Raw genomic sequence first — 16,103 nt, forward strand, 5'->3', positions numbered from 1 at the left:
TTAAAAAAAAAAATATATATATATTTTTATTTCATTTCTACTTGAAATTAACGAAATTTTCTTTTAATATGCAGAGTGCTCGAAGAACGTTAGCTTTTTTGCCCAAAAATGCCCATTTAAATTATCAAAAAAAAATTAAATAAATACCAAATTTTACCAACTTTTTTTTACTTAGGACCGTTAACATTCTTTCTATGTTTTATGTTTCTATGTTTTTTAGCTCTAAAAAATATCGCCCAGTGAAAAAATACAACACATAAATTTTTCTCCGTGCATTACCACCAACACATTCTCATTTTTGGATAACATAACTACTACATTCTCATGTTAGACTTTTCTCTTTTTGGCTAGCACTGATTTAAAGGAATGGCACCTTTTGGCACTTTTATTTTCTATTTGCCACATTTTGGAACCTCATAGCACAGGATAGCTGGCACCTTGGTCAGCATCAGTGCAAAGTGCACTTATTTTAAAAATTCTAAAATTTTGCGATATCTTGTAAACTGTTATATATGTATTTCTCAATATCTGACTTAATATTAGAATTTAATAGCAAATTTCACATAGTTAAATGTTACAGATCAAAATTACTTTCATCTGGTGTTATCTGACGACAAGACGGGATCTAATTAATTTTTAATGTGGTATAGGTTTACCCCACTTTAACTAAAGCAAAGGCACAACGCATACTACACATAGGATTGGGATATTTCTGTAGAAAACCCACGAGGGCGTGATGCATTTTTAGTGTTTGCTTTGAACACCACGAATTCGTTACGTTACTTACCTTATAATCTGTACTATAGGAGGATAGGGCTTATCATCGTTCAAACGCAATATAAATCGTTTTAAAACATCATTTTCAGGGCTATTCACATTTGGCAAACCGTACACATAGTCAGGTAATTCTGCAGTCGACTTAACGCCTAATGAAGTAAATTGCGAATTGGTATAATAGCCAAATAAGCAGAAAAATAGATATTCAATTACATACCAAATGCGCCTTCCAATACATTCACGGGCACATTTAGACCCACATAAATGATAATAAGATTACCACAGTCAAGTAAGAATATTGAACGCGAATCCAAGCTGTGTAAAGAAAAGCAGACATTTTAACTCATTACAATTATGAGGTAGCTATGCACTAGCAGTAAGTACACTTACAATTCAGCTGAGAGCTGCAGACGTGGCACATCCGGCAAATCATCTTCTTCTTCATCTTCTGCAGCATTCGCATTTGAATTTTGATTTGCATTTGGATAAAACAATGCATCAATTAGATAAAACTCTGGATAAAGAAATTTCATCAATTGATCCAATGGCAATGTTTTCATGCAGTCCATTGCGTATACGCGATCATCTAAGCGAGTGCTTGTGCCTACACGGAAAGCCGGCTGTATGGATAGAAATACACCACTAATTAAGGAAAATTGTTTGTTGGCTTGCCCTTTACTTACATGCTTCAATAACGCCGATATATATAGCGGCATCAATGCTAAGCTCCGTGGCGCAATCAATTGACCAGTTTGTCCGGATGGTAGATTTTGTGCAATTTTAAATGCACTGAAAATATCTACAGTTGCATTGATGAACGCTTCACGAGCATCGGCGACATTCGATGATAGTGACCGATCAACAGCCATTTTCGAAAGCAAACCAATTATAGCTTCTGTATCGGCAGCGTGCATGACTTCGGGCAGTGAGGCAGTCACGGGTAGGCACATTGTATGGACACGTATACGACGTTCGCCCTCGCTATTTGTGTACAACAGCGCTGCTTGGAAGCAAACCGTTTTCGCCTCGCTCAAGGATTCTTCGTATGAAATCTATAAAATGCTCAAGTTAATAAAAAAGGAAAAACAGATAATAATAACCAACTTACTTGCATGCCATAGCCCGCATCGGGATTCACATTTGGCAGCGAAAGCAAATCAGTCGAGCGTACGAAGAAATTGCCATGGAATGTGTGCACCTGCAGACCGCGCGTACAACGAATGCGCATGACTGCCTCAAAACCGATTTTACGTACCAGATAGCGCTTGAAGCATTGCTTGAATGAGTCCACCAATTGAGGCTTGGTTTTCTGATAGAGCGGGAAGTGATGAACACAACCGCCACTATGTTTGCTAATGCCAGCTGAAAATGTGAGAAAAAACGCTTATCTAAATTTATTCGTAAACGCAAATCTTCGAAACCGCTTAACAACCGCTGGCTCCAACTTAAAAGATAGGATACTTTTGTATATGCAGGAGTCGAAATATTTGTAAAAAGGAAAATCCTTAAAATAAAATGCTACATTTTTTCGCATAGACTTACACCGTATTGTTTGTATGTTTATGAGTTAAAAGGCAACTGATTTATACTTTTACGATCCATATATACTTAAGATCAAAAGATAACTATTGTTCACATATGTATTGATCTTGAAATCTAGTCATGAAATCAAAATTATTACTCACATATCGTTGCCATATCACTGTACTGCTGATTCATCAAAAATAAATCCACAGCTATTTGGTAACCAGAACATTCTAAAGCATAACGCTTGTAGAAATCTGTTGCTGGATTTAAATGAGCTACATCTTTGGCCGAGCGATTGTTGGGATCTTCCCGCGGCTCCAGCGAGCCAGGTCCCATGTTGGGAAGGCACGTTTGGAAAACAGTTACACGACCGCCTGATGCTTGCTATTTTATAAAATATATATAAAACATTATCCTCTCTTCCTATTTGCCTTCACATGTACTGACCATTAATTTGTAAGCAACCTGCAAAGCAGCGCCAAGCGCCGAACCCGGATCATGTGTATCGGCAAAACGCTTTGGCAGTTGAGTTAGTAAGTCCTTTACCAGCTCTTTACACTCCTTTAAATTCACCAACAGATTGTCAGGTCGTGGTAAGAATGGATCTTAAGAAAAAAAAATATATACATATATATATAACAAAAACTCGTTTCAGTCAGAATATGACTAACCGTCAATATCGAGTAAAGTTAGTTCGTGTGGCTGGTTGTAGCCTTCTGCCAAGCTGTAGAAATGCACGTGACTGTTGTAAGCAATAAAACCAATCTGTGTACGTGCATCACCTGGCATATCATCTAAATGTTTACTCAGTGTTGTGCAAACATTCTCAAGGTAACCACTCTGCTGGGCAATGATGGAAACATCGAAAAGGAACAAATATATGGCAGGTTGGGGAGGTCGTAACTGTAAGGAAAGATGATAAGAAAAAGATGAATATATTTTATTCTTCTCTATAACTACAATCGTTTATCAGTTCGGGCTGAGAAAATATTAATTTTCTTTGACCTACCATATATTCCGAGGGCGCAATAAATTCAATGGTACTCGAACGCACCTCTGGACGACGTGTGACATCACCATAAGTTTTCGTTGCTGGGTCATATTGAAAATCATCGGGCACTATGGCAAACCAATATTAATTAAGAGACTAGGTAGTTGGATTGCACGCGGTACTTACATTCGTTGACCCGATAGCAAAGATTGCACTTCCACATTTTACTATCGACAAAATACACAAAAGGATTTATGTATGTGCGACACAGCCGGCAACGTACAATATTAGGGCATTGAATGACTGGTAAGCTCTGGAAAATTTTAAAAAAGGTTTAATTTTTTATGATGTATGTATGTATGTAGGGCTAAAAGTAGAACATGACTCATATAAAAATAAATTCATATTTTTATAACCGATAATAGCCGGGTGTCTAAACTACCGGAGAGACCCAGTTTTACATCTGCGGAATGTTACAACTTGTTGAACCTTTACAACAATAACCCAGTAGACAATTTCAGGAGTTAAATGCGCTTCCGAAAGGCCTTCCTGAGAGTCAAGGGGCCTTCCAGTCTACATTGTTTTTTTCCTTTCTTTTTTTGCATTGAAGGGCTTCTTCTTTCGTTACCCATGGAGGGCCTTCCAGAAAAGCTTTTATAGGGCGTACTTCAGAAGGCCTTTTGGAGGAGTTCCTTTAAAGTTGCTTCTTTAATTTATAAAAATCATACATCTTTGAAGTATTTGCTTAAGGTTTATATCAAATATGTGTTATTGTAACTTAAAATGTTTATTAAAATTCATTTGTAATGCTGAATAATGTAAATTTATGCATTCGCGGAAATAGTAATTGGATAGGCCCTTGTAGAGGCATGCAAGAAAGCACTTTTTTCAGCCCTTCTAGGTAGGCCTCTTATAATGGCTTTATTTAAGAAGGCCTACCTAAATTATCCTCTGGGAACTTCAGCAACACTCATCGTTGATAAGAAATTGTTTAAATCCACCACAAAACATTGAGACTAGTTATAATTCCTAATTTTTGTTATCAAAAATAATCCCTATTCAACAATTTTAACCTTTTTGAAATTATATGTACATATGTATATTTCTTCGTTCATCTACCGCGATCTTACCAACGCTAAGTTAAAATCACAAATCATAAATTCATATATATATATGTATATATGTATGTACATATTTCTACTTACATTAATATCACGGAATGGATGTATTAAAATGCCCAATGGTAAACGGGACTTTTGTAGCAGCGAATTACTTTCTGGTATTTTCGCGATGGTGCAACGCATAATGCTGTCAAAGATATTTGTAAATTCAAATAAGTATATTCTACACTTTTCATTCTAACGTTGGCATACTTACTTGGGACTACAATTAATAGATTCGTGGAATTGATTATTGAGTACAATACGAGGCGGCGACAAAGTGGCTGGTGACAAAATATGACGATTTTGCATCAAATCAATGGTATCCTGACCCCAAAGTCGACTGAAACCCGCCTGTGTAACGCTCATTTGCTGATTGTATGCACCGCCACTGGGTGGAGGAAAATTTTGTTGCTGAGGGAATTGCTGCGTCTGCACTGGCGGAGGTTGCTGCATATAAGGCGGCTGTGATTGGTATTGCAGTGGTGCAGTATTCGGTAGACCATTGAAAAGACCTGGCTGCGGTTGTTGCTGATATGCCTGCGCATATGGTTGCTGTTGTGGTTGTAGCTGCTGCGGCTGATGTTGAGAAGGTGGCAGCATTGGTGGCGGTCCTGCTGGATACATTGGTTTGCGTTGCGATGCTGTTTGCTCTTGTGTATTGTTGTTTAATTGATTTTGCTGTTGTTGAGCGGTGGCTGCAGAACTAGTAGCTGGCAACGGTGGTTGCAATGTAGGCCCAACCAAACCAGGTCTGTAGTTTTCATTCGAAAACATGGACGCTTGAGGCGGCATTTGTTGCACACCTGGTGATGCATTTGTCACAATTGGATGTGAACGTGATGTGCCGAACATGCTCGCATTGCTTGCGGGTGGCGCATTAGTAAGAGATTGCGTGGGCGCCGTTTGACTGAGGGACGTGCTCGCTATAGGCGGTTGCAATAGCTTGCTGCCGGCATAAAGCGAGGATGTGTGCGACGGCGGCGGAACGCTTGCTTGGGATGCTGTCGGCTGTCCGGGTAAAGAAGTAGCCGTATTTATGGCGTTCGTACGGAAATTTGTCTAATAGTGAGAAATTTAAAGCATTTCCTTTGTCAAAGAAAGTGTTTTAACTCACCTGATAGTTGTTGGGAAACTGCTGTTGATGTTGGTTTGTAGTCAAAAGCGGTTGCCCCTGATGCGTGAACGTGTTGGCCACATTTGGCGCTGTCGTACCATTGGTGCGATTAATACTCAAATTCTGCATGCTTCCTGACAAGCCAGGCGCGCTTCCAGTGGATGCGAATTGCGGATTGCTTGGCGTCACACTACTACTACTAGACGCAAAGTTCATCGGTGGCTTTGCTGCATATCCGCCATGCTGCGATTGTTGTGCCTGTTGCTGTTGTTGCGCTAATGATGGCGAAGCTGTGCGCGAAGAATTCGTGCTTAGATTTCCGCTACCACCGCCGCCATTGGTCAAGGGCATACCTCCTGGTGTGCCGTTCAAACCAGGTGGCCGCAAATGTGGCGGCAAATTGCTAGTTGGCGCTGATGTTGTTGCACTGTTTGGAGGCCGCGCTGGTCCATTAGTTGGCTGAAGCGCAGAACTAGATGCTGGCGGCAAAAATTTACTCATATTACTTTGGAGTGCTGGAGCAGGCTGCGGCAACTGCTGCTGCTGTTGTTGTTTGTGTTGAAGTATATTTTGCTGTTGGCCCATTGGAATAGGCGGTGGTGGTGTACCGGCGCCACCTGGTGCCTGCGATAGCTGTTGTGTTGCTGGTAAGCCATTCACCAAGTTCGACTGTCCCATAGGCGGAGGACCGTAATTCGTATTCGCATAACCAGACATTTTCAACTTGATTCAATTCATAGAAATGAAGAAACCTGTAAAATAGAAAAGTGGAAAATTTTTAGTAGGGTTATAAACAACAAATGATTCTTTAAAGGTGGTTGTAATAAAATATAAAGTGCAAAATTTAAAGATAGTTCATTTTAATTTATTGCGATATTTAATTAACTTGACAATATCGTTCCTAAGGTCATGTATGTTGCAAGCAAATGGTTGCATTACTTTGTACAAACTACCATTATCTGCACTTCAAATGCCCTTGCGGCAGTAGGGCTTGTTCGAGCTGCAATCACAACCACAGTGTTGGGCGAATTATTAAAGTATCGCGTTCTTGGNATTTTCAACTTGATTCAATTCATAGAAATGAAGAAACCTGTAAAATAGAACAGTGGCAAATTTTTAGTAGGGTTATAAACAACAAATGATTCTATAAAGGTGGTTGTAATAAAATATAAAGTGCAAAATTTCAAAGATAGTTCATTTTAATTTATTGCGATATTTAATTAACTTGACAATATCATTCCTAAGGTCATGTATGTTGCAAGCAAATGGTTGCATTACTTTGTACAAACTATCATTATCTGCACTTCAAATGCCCTTGCGGAAGTTCACGTAGGGCTTGCTCGAGCTGCAATCACAACCACAGTGTTGGGCGAATTATTAAAGTTGCAACAGTGTTGCAAATTTTCATCAATACGGCAGTAATGCCGCTTTTATAAATTCGTAGTTTTAAACAAGGTTGAACAATTACTGTCGTTTTTTATTTGTTCTACATTTTACATACAGTATCGGTCATATCTATAGCACTTTATTTATTTATTTATTTCTGAGAATTTTCAATTAAAATACAGTTCTTTCTCTAACAAAACCCATATAAACCCAAGTTTAACAATTTGTAGAAAACTTCAAAAAAGTGCAACAAATTTTCACCTAAATTTCAAACTTTTTTCTCAGTAGTGTTTGAATTTTTCTGAATACACAGTTTTATAGCCCAATCAATTTTAGTCTGATAATGTGCAAGTTTCAAGTGACTGAAAGTTACCGTTGATTTTTTAGAATTTTTTTCTCCAAAGGTGTTGCGGTTTTCATCCATATACAAATAAATTGAGTTTATTCATTATATGGAAGCCAATGCGACAAAAAAAAATCTAAAAAATTAACGGTAATTCGTAGCCACTTGAAATTTGCACATTATCAGACTAAAATTGCCGTGGCTCAAAAACTGTGTACTCGAAAAAATTTAAACACTTCCGAGAAAAAAGTTTGAAACTTAGGTGAAAATTTGTCTCACTTTTTTGAAGAATTCTACAAATGGTTAAACTTGGGTTTATACGCGGTTTTTTAGAGAAAGAACTATATTTTAATTGAAAATTCTTAAAAATAAATAAATAAACATAAGTGGCACACATTATCACTTTGAAATGGCTTGCTATAGATATGACCGATACTGTATATATATACATATATTTTTAAAATATTTCAAACTTTATATACAATGACGGCCAGTTGAATAGCGCCCCCTTTTGATCCTCTGTATTGGCGGTTTTGCTCGAGTTTTTTTAATATTCACTAATTTTTTATAAAAATATAGCAATTCTATAACAAAAACCATATAAATCCAATGTTCACACTTTATGTAAAATAACTCAACAAATTTCAAAAAAAAATTTGAATTTCGTTACCCATTAAACTTTTTTTTTTTACAAAAAAGCTATATAAATTCACGCGATTTTTAAGAAACTTAAAACTTACACCATGGTGTACTAAAATTGAAGGGGTACTAAACTGAGTACTCAATAACATATATTCTCGAATTTGTTTAAAAATTTAAAAATTTTTATGAAAATTGGTTGAATTATAAATTTGGTAAGTTTGAAAATCGAATTTATACTAGAAAATGCTAATTTTTTTTTAAAAAAAGATTAATAATAATAATAGATTGGCACTTACACAATGTATTAGTGTTTGGCCGAACTTCTCCGATTTGTGGCGTGCGACTTGATATCGTCACACAAAGGGGAGGAGAAGCTGTTTTTCATAGCAGAAATACACTCGGAGGTTTGCCATTGCCTGCCGAGGGGCGACCGCTATAAGAAACCACTTTTTTTTTTGTTTTTATTTTTTGATGATGGAACTGCAGAATGCTGGTAAAATTAATTATTATTAACAAAACAAACGTAAAACTGTCAATACTGACTATCCCAAAGTGGGGCTATTCCAGTGGCCGGAACTGTATCAGCGTTTATCTCACTAAGTGCTCTCTTTAAAACGTATTGTGATAAGACTTATCTTACAGACAGGCATTGGAAAAAAAGCGGAGCACAAAGCATAAAAAAGAATATATCGTTGATGAAATGTAGAAAGGCCCTGACTGGTATTTTTCCGTAATACAGTTGTTTTGCATTTTTATATATCTTATACTAAAACGCATCTTCCTTAAAAATTTGTGGGCCGTAACTTAAAACCAAATGACTTTATGACACTTAACATAAAGCCCTATGCAAAGTATTGTAAGGCCTTTTTTCTGTATTCAAGAAACGTTGAGTAAATGCAGCATAATGTATTGGCTTTATTCTGTCTGCAACTGTTGCACAATTAATACATACATAGCACATGTCCATCAAAACAGAGTTAATTAAAAATATACCATTTGTCAGAAAAGGCAAAAACTCTTTCTGAGCAAATGTTATTCGTATGGGGCTTTTTTGCACCAAATTATAACAAGACCACAATTAGAGCTTTTGCAGGGAAAATATAAGTTGAAAAGTTTTCCACAATTCCAAAATTTTAAATCGTGCTTAATTCTATCAAACTGTTTTTTCTATAATGGAGTGGAATCAATCAATGTAAATCCTTTCAAAAACCTCCTCCTTTGGATGTAAACTCATATTAGGTATACAAGGAGCATTGTAATGTAAAATTATGTATAATTCTGAGGAACTGTTAATGAGATGGCATTCGTTTCGTAAATATCTTAAAGCGATGTCCCTGCAGTAAAAACCCAAACCAGTTAGAAAAAATACTAGTTCATAAACTAGTATGTGCCTACCAATAGATCAAGGTAAGTAACGTTTTTTTTTTGCAAGTTTGCGACTTTCCCAATCCCTAGCTTTACGCTCAAATCGTCAGATTATTGAAATGCACACTTTACAGCATGTAATTAACCCACCATTTTTCAATAATTTTTTTTTTTACTATTCTGATCAGCAGCGTTTTGAATTTCGAGAAATGAAGTCGTTCATGAGTTCATGGATAAGAATGCAATATTGCTACATGGTTGATCCTTTTTTGGTGCATTGTCGAGCGCAAATAATTTTTCATCCTACGCAAAACGGAAAAGCTCCTCTAGTTAGAGCATGCCGTACATATTCAGAAACAAGTCCCACACACAATTCGTTTTCACGCAAAAATTGCACAACATCTTTCACAGATTCTGGATTTCGCTCTATGCGCCTCATTATGCACAGAGATATATCGTTATCACTCAATATCGATCACCATTATAAAACGTGGCATTTTCTTCAAATCTACTGTCTCACCAAGAATGAACTTTTCTATAGTTTTATAAAACGTTGCCGATTCAGTATCAAATTTATTTGTCAGGGAGCAAATAACTTGGTCAAAAATGTCATAATATATCTTCCGAAAATACTCTTTCAATTGGACTTATTTTTCTCTTCTAAAAAATTTTCGGGTGGGTAATTACCCACCTTTAAAAATTTTGGCCAGCTAGTAATACCCACCATACCCACGTCTTCCGCCGCCCTGCAACTACCCTTTATTGGGTCCAATTATTTCTTCTATTTTTAACGTCCGTAACCAACTCTAAGAGCGTGTTTTTTATTTTATATTTATTTCAGTCCCACAAAAATTCTATGCCCATAAAAATTTTAAATCTTGAGCATTTACAACTTGATTTATAAGTCAATTTTCTTCGTTGATAGCTTGATGTTTTTGTAAAAGAGAGAGCTTTAACACAAAACAATAGAGTTTACAAAAAAAAACACTTTTTTTTTTGTAATTTATCCCTGTTAAAGTTTGCATTTTTTCATTCACAATATAAACTTAAAATGAAAATACCTTACGAAAATTACCTGATCTATAAAAAACGGTATACGGTTTCGGCGTTTTTTGTGTCATTTTAGCGTCCCTACAGTGTAATAATAGTATAATTTATGCTCCTTTAAAAAATGTAATTTGATAAGAGTTTTACTTAATAACTAAACACTATCTCTAAAATTATCGGAAAATCAATGCCCAGAGCAAAAAAAGGAAATACTTACGTAAGTTAAAGCCTTAAGTGCAACTAATGGCTGTTGGAAAAATGAGTTTCCAATCTTGAATGGGATAATTGCTTATATTAAGTACTATCAAACTAAAGTGAAAAGCAAAGCTCAAAGAATAAACCTTGCTGGTCATCCCCTGTTAAAGTTCTTGGAACTTCTTTGAGCTCTTAACTGCGGTGCAGCTTTTGATACAAATGGGCTAGAGGAAATATAAAGTACTACGATCAAAACAAGACAACATTCCGCCGTTATCTCTATTTATTCCAAGAAGTTGAAATCTACATAATCCACGACCCCTGGACTAACAGCTAACATGCCATCCATCAGCTGAAGTGTCAGCAAAATCGACAACAGCGGCATGCAATCGTTCATTAAAATAGCGAAGTGACAACCAAATAACAATGAACGATCGAAAACTACGAAATATTTTTTCGTCGTATCTAACTTGCCCTCATTCACTTTACCAGTCAGCCGAAAGCCCTGTGCTGCTAGCGCTGTGGTTTATGGTTTATATAATAATTTTTATTGTTATGCAAGCCTTTTATAAATAAATAAATAAAAAAAATTTAATTTAAGTGATTATTGGCCTTGACCTTAACCCAGAAATAGCTCGTACACAAATATACCCGCTAACTTGCATGTAAAGACGAGTTATGCATATTAGGGATGTTGCGAATGTCGAATTTTAGACATCCGCGGATGCGAATGCGGATGTGAAGTATTTTTAAGAAACAATTAGGTAAGTAAATTAAGTTAGGTAAATAAAAAAAGGAAAAAGTTAATAATTTTTAATAATGTTTATTTTTATTTAGTACTTGAATTTGAAAATTGGAATATTATATGTAATAAAAAGTAATGAGAATTGTACCGGTGCTGAAAATGTCGGATGTATTCTCCTGACTTTCATATTCACTTGAAGAATCTAGCATAATGGCGAGATCGTTGTTGAAACAGCGCTTACAAGCCAAACCAGATGACTCAGGTTTCTCTAAAGCTTTTTTAAAAGAATTCTTTATTCTCATTCCTTTGGCTGTTTCAGAATTTGGGGAGCCAGTAACGTCATCAGCGTTTTTTTTTTTTATTTAGTTTTTGTAATTACTTTCTTCTGCGACTGAAAAATTTGTGCTTATAGCGAGCTAAATAGGTGGATATGGAAAATAAATTATTATTTTCCAGGAATGAAAATTTTGAGCGAAATTCTGTTTTCAAAGTCGTGGCTGCCAGCCGAATCGGATCAGAATATTGTTACCCTTTTTTTAACACCCCGTTTTTATAAGAATTTGAATCTCAGATAGTTATGTAATTCTTATCTAATTAAAGGTCAGACCTATAGCTTTTTTAATTATTTGAGCATCGATTCTCTTTATAGCCAGACGTCGATCATTTCTGCTGGAAATCCCTATTGAAGGAGCTTACTCTTTGACTTTTAATAGCAAAGGATCTAATGTACATATGTATGTATATCCCTATGAAAAAATATTACCCGACAAGTAAACAAAATTACTGTTTTTAAAATTTTTGCTAAAAATAAATTCTCCAAAGAGCCCCAATTGAAATTATTGAAACGAATATATCGTCACCTGAAATGCAAAAAGACGTAACGAACATCAGCGTTGAAATGCAAAAAATCAATACTAATAAAAAATTCAAAATTCACTTTTTGATTTATATGATGGATTTTTATTATTTTATGAAATAAAATTAAAATATTAATCACGACTTTTTGCATTTCATTAACAATGTTGTTACGTCTTTTTACATTTCAGGTGACGATATGTAACATCAAAAGCAAATCACGAAAATTTGGTTATGAATTACAGTGCACACTTTCTTTTTTTATAACTTAATAGTTTTTTTTTAAGATTGGTCCAAAAAAATCATAATAAAGAAGGAAACCAATGCAGGTATTTAAAGAACAGAAAAAAATAAAAAATATTATTAAAAGGACCATGTTCTTTTTGACGTACGTCAAAGGTCAAGTAGAAGTGGGCAGTTTTATGACTGCCCATTAATAGCTCGGTTATATAGCTTAAGAAATAATATGTTTAAAGTTTTGTTATAGAAATGCTCCCACGACCAAAGGCAAAAAATATTGTCATTTGTCATTGCCAAATATACGTTTTATCGGTGCACTTGCACAACATTCGCATTCGAAAAAACTCCGCATTGATTATTGCGAATGCGAAAGCAAATGTTAAAAGTAATGCGGAAGCTCCGCGGTTGCGAATGCGAATATTCACAACAACCCTGGTACATATGCATGAATCATACATTCCATAGTATATACATTATAATTATTTTTGTTATCTATGCCAAATTTTAATAATACGTTTATATGTGGATACACTTGAAAACTCTGCCGTCGCTATTTCGCATTATGGTATTATGTATAGAGGCAAAAATTCGAGAAGCATCGCAGCATTCATATCTGCTTGATTAAAATAAATATTGAATGAAAAATTCATGACGTATTGATGATGATTGTATATGTATGCATTAAGATGTATATTAACAAATTATATCAAGAGTGGCGGGTGAGTTAAAGATATATTTTTCTTCACTCGTTGTCCGTTCCCAAAATTGTAACCATACGTATATATATATATTAGGGTGGGTCAATTAGTAGGTCAATTAAAAAAGTTGATTCATATCCTTGCGATTCTGGTACTATGGACCATAACAAACATTTTCGCCCAAGGAACCATACCTCTAAAATCATTTTCGAGCCTGCCAAAATTTTTTGGTAGATATTTTCAAAAATACCAAATAAACGACCTCTTAGATGCATTTCAAAGACAAAAAAATTCAGCTTTATGCGATTAATTGCAAGCTTACCCCTATTTATTCAGCTAACTTGACTAGGCTATTATGTATATGTTTGTGTGTATTTGTGTGTGTGATTTTTGACTTGTTTTAATTTAATTCGACTTTCTATTTAAATAGCTCTAAAATGACAACAGATTGATATGGATATTGAGGTTGGGTGTACACGCATAGCGTTTTCTTTTTCTTAATACATTTTTGCAAAACTGATAGTGCAATTATAATTGTGTTTACTCGCCATTTGTAACACCAAAAGGGGATTTTGTATAAAAAATTACTTAAGTCCAAGTCATGAGCAAATAACACTGGTTTACAGCAAAAATGTTCTACGGACGCCACTATCCAATTCCTATGTAGAACTGCTCGGTGATTCCGAAAATGGATTAAATATTTTTTTTTCTATGGATACGTTTTCGAGATATTGGCAACTGATTTGGCACAGAAACTGTTATTTTTTTTTAATTTTTCTTCTGTTAAAGTTTGATTTTTCTTTAATTCTTTCATAAAAAATTAAAAAAAACTGGAAAGATTAATTAATTTGTCAGAAACTATAAGCCCTATCGGAAAGTGATGTATATACGGTTTATGGAGAATTTCATTGACTTTCATTTGCCGAATTTTATATTAAGATTTTTAAATTGGTTCGTAAGATATACGTGGTTAAAAGGAACCAATTTTCGCTTTAAGCTGAATAACGCTAAATTGCAAATATCTCGAAAACGTATCCATAGAAAAAAAAATTAACCCGAATTTCGGAATAACCGAGCAATTATACATATAAATTGGATGGTGGCGTCTGGAGAACAAAAACCAAATTAAAATTTATGATCCAGTGTAATCAAATCCAAGGCGTGCTGCAATTCAACGCAACTGAAGTGTTCAACCATATGACAATTTTTATAAAATGAAGTTTATAATGTAACCTTATATAAAATGCTGCGTTTGCACTTCATAAAAACCAGTTGAAAGTTGTCATTGGTACTGGGCAAAATATGAAGGCAATCGATGTGTATTCTGCAGTGATTTGCGCATTTGTGGTAAGCTAATTTCGGAGAATATTTAGAAACTGGATTTAGCTAATCGTTTTTTATTGATTGTAGCACTATGCCAATGCGCAGGATGCTACAAGTGTGGATTGCACCAAACCGCCACGTTATGTTGTGAGTATACATACTTTATTTTAGCCTAATTTAGCGCAATATTCAAACCAACTAACAATTTGCATCCAATCAAAACAGCCTCTACACATGTGCTGCCCAGTGCCTAGCCTCACCACCGATGAACTAATGCAGCAATGCGCCAAATTCGCCGGACCGCCACAACCGCCACCGATGACTAGGAGCAACAATGTGCCCCCACCACGGCCACGTGGAGGTCCGAAAATGCGTGGGCGCACGCATCCACATGGACTACATGCACCTCCCGTAGGCGACCGTTTGTGCAATCATATTGATATTCCTAATTTTAAACTATTCTTTTATTCTTATTTTTATACTCAGTGCCTAATGGAATGCATTTTCAATCAAACCGGAGTCATTGGCGAGGACGGTGAGCTCCATGAGGATAAATTTATGGAACTCCTAAATACGGTAGTAAGGGACAATGATGAAATGATGACAGTTATGGAAGAATCCTTCGCAACTTGCTTTGAAAAAGCCACTGATATAAAAGCTAAAATTGCCGATAAAATGAAGGAAGATCCGAAGTTTGCTCAAAGAATAACTAAGCCTAAATTCCGTGCCTGCTCGCCTTTCAGCGCTAGGATAATGACTTGCATTAACTTTAAGACATTCCAAAATTGTCCAACCTCTGCATGGAATGATAGTGAGGAATGCAATGCATTCCGTAAATTTGTTATGGAATGCTAAGGACCTAAATTAAAATAAATTACTTGCATAATAAATATACCTACTATCTTTCGACTCCATCTAACTGATTTATATTTTCGAATTAGTTCACTATCTACCCAGTTTTAAGATTTATTGATGTCAGAAACGTGGTTCAGTAACTTGGCACAATGAAGCAGTTCGATTTTCATTGCATTTTAAAATAAAAATACATCAAACATGCTTTTTTTTCTTAGCATTGTTTATTGTTGCTTTATTGGATTTCAGAGCAGACATTTTGTATTCTTAATTACATATTGGACAGTTCAGCTCGAAAAAGCAGATAATAAGACAATATTATGAAATTTATTAAGGGCAGCAGTCTACAGATATCTGCATCCAGCTCTTATTTTTTACATGGTGTCCGGAATCCCGTTATCCGGCAAAATCTCTATTCGGCATGTCCCAACATATTTTAAACCTTCTGCAAAAAAGCATAAAAATTCAGCAAAAATTGCGCCTAAACTTTGAAATTTTTAATAAGAATTTACAGAATTATTTTGAGTATGCCCATTAAATTTTAGATAATGAGCTATACCTCTAAAGAAAATAGTAAGAATTAAGTAAACAAAAGAAAAGTAGGCAGAATTTGTTAAAATGTCGTGTCGCTTCTTATTTTTCCACCACTGTTTGGTATTTTTGTAAAGGTAATTTATTCACTAAATAGAATTAAACAGAAAATTTCCTATAAAATAAATTATATGCCACTAAAGTGTACAAATTGTACACGAATTATTTTACTAAGAGCATAGCCATGCGTAAACTCTGCACGGAAACAAATGTCAAAAATACATTCTTTGAAATAAAATGTTGGTTTCG

General features: G+C 35.3%; 2 protein-coding genes across 2 annotated transcripts in view; one reads left to right on the forward strand and one right to left on the reverse strand.

The window, feature by feature from the left end:
* The window catches only part of Sec24AB (Protein transport protein Sec24AB), a 15,678-nt gene extending 9,354 nt beyond the window's left edge, over window positions 1–6,324 (reverse strand). Inside the window, exons 1-13 of the mRNA XM_017627735.1 lie at window positions 5,573–6,324; window positions 4,673–5,517; window positions 4,501–4,603; window positions 3,482–3,608; window positions 3,314–3,423; window positions 2,976–3,207; window positions 2,752–2,909; window positions 2,463–2,688; window positions 1,886–2,139; window positions 1,461–1,829; window positions 1,168–1,397; window positions 995–1,092; window positions 788–926 (exon numbers count right to left, since the gene is read on the reverse strand). Coding sequence (XP_017483224.1) covers window positions 788–926; window positions 995–1,092; window positions 1,168–1,397; window positions 1,461–1,829; window positions 1,886–2,139; window positions 2,463–2,688; window positions 2,752–2,909; window positions 2,976–3,207; window positions 3,314–3,423; window positions 3,482–3,608; window positions 4,501–4,603; window positions 4,673–5,517; window positions 5,573–6,289 — 3,608 coding nt within the window. The 5' untranslated portion in view covers window positions 6,290–6,324. The remainder of the gene's footprint in view (window positions 1–787; window positions 927–994; window positions 1,093–1,167; window positions 1,398–1,460; window positions 1,830–1,885; window positions 2,140–2,462; window positions 2,689–2,751; window positions 2,910–2,975; window positions 3,208–3,313; window positions 3,424–3,481; window positions 3,609–4,500; window positions 4,604–4,672; window positions 5,518–5,572) is intronic.
* Window positions 6,325–14,325: 8,001 nt separating this feature from the next.
* On the forward strand, window positions 14,326–15,325 carry LOC108372094 (uncharacterized). The gene is made up of 4 exons (XM_017627736.1): window positions 14,326–14,435; window positions 14,499–14,558; window positions 14,637–14,822; window positions 14,898–15,325. Exons 1-4 carry the CDS (start codon window positions 14,391–14,393, stop codon window positions 15,264–15,266), a joined length of 660 nt encoding a protein of 219 aa, XP_017483225.1. The 5' UTR covers window positions 14,326–14,390; the 3' UTR covers window positions 15,267–15,325.
* Window positions 15,326–16,103: the final 778 nt, after the last annotated feature.

Source organism: Rhagoletis zephyria, unplaced genomic scaffold (assembly GCF_001687245.7).
Source record: "Rhagoletis zephyria isolate East Lansing unplaced genomic scaffold, Rhagoletis_zephyria_1.1 Rzeph_scaffold_05432, whole genome shotgun sequence".
Lineage (NCBI taxonomy): Eukaryota > Metazoa > Arthropoda > Insecta > Diptera > Tephritidae > Rhagoletis > Rhagoletis zephyria.

Coding starts and splice junctions, on each gene's coding strand:
- LOC108372094 (XM_017627736.1), top strand. CDS start 14,391: ATGAAGGCAATCGATGTGTATTCTGCAGTGATTTGCGCATTTGTG. Junction 14,436..14,498: donor CAGTGATTTGCGCATTTGTG/GTAAGCTAATTT, acceptor TATTGATTGTAG/CACTATGCCAATGCGCAGGA. Junction 14,823..14,897: donor ATGGACTACATGCACCTCCC/GTAGGCGACCGT, acceptor TTTTATACTCAG/TGCCTAATGGAATGCATTTT.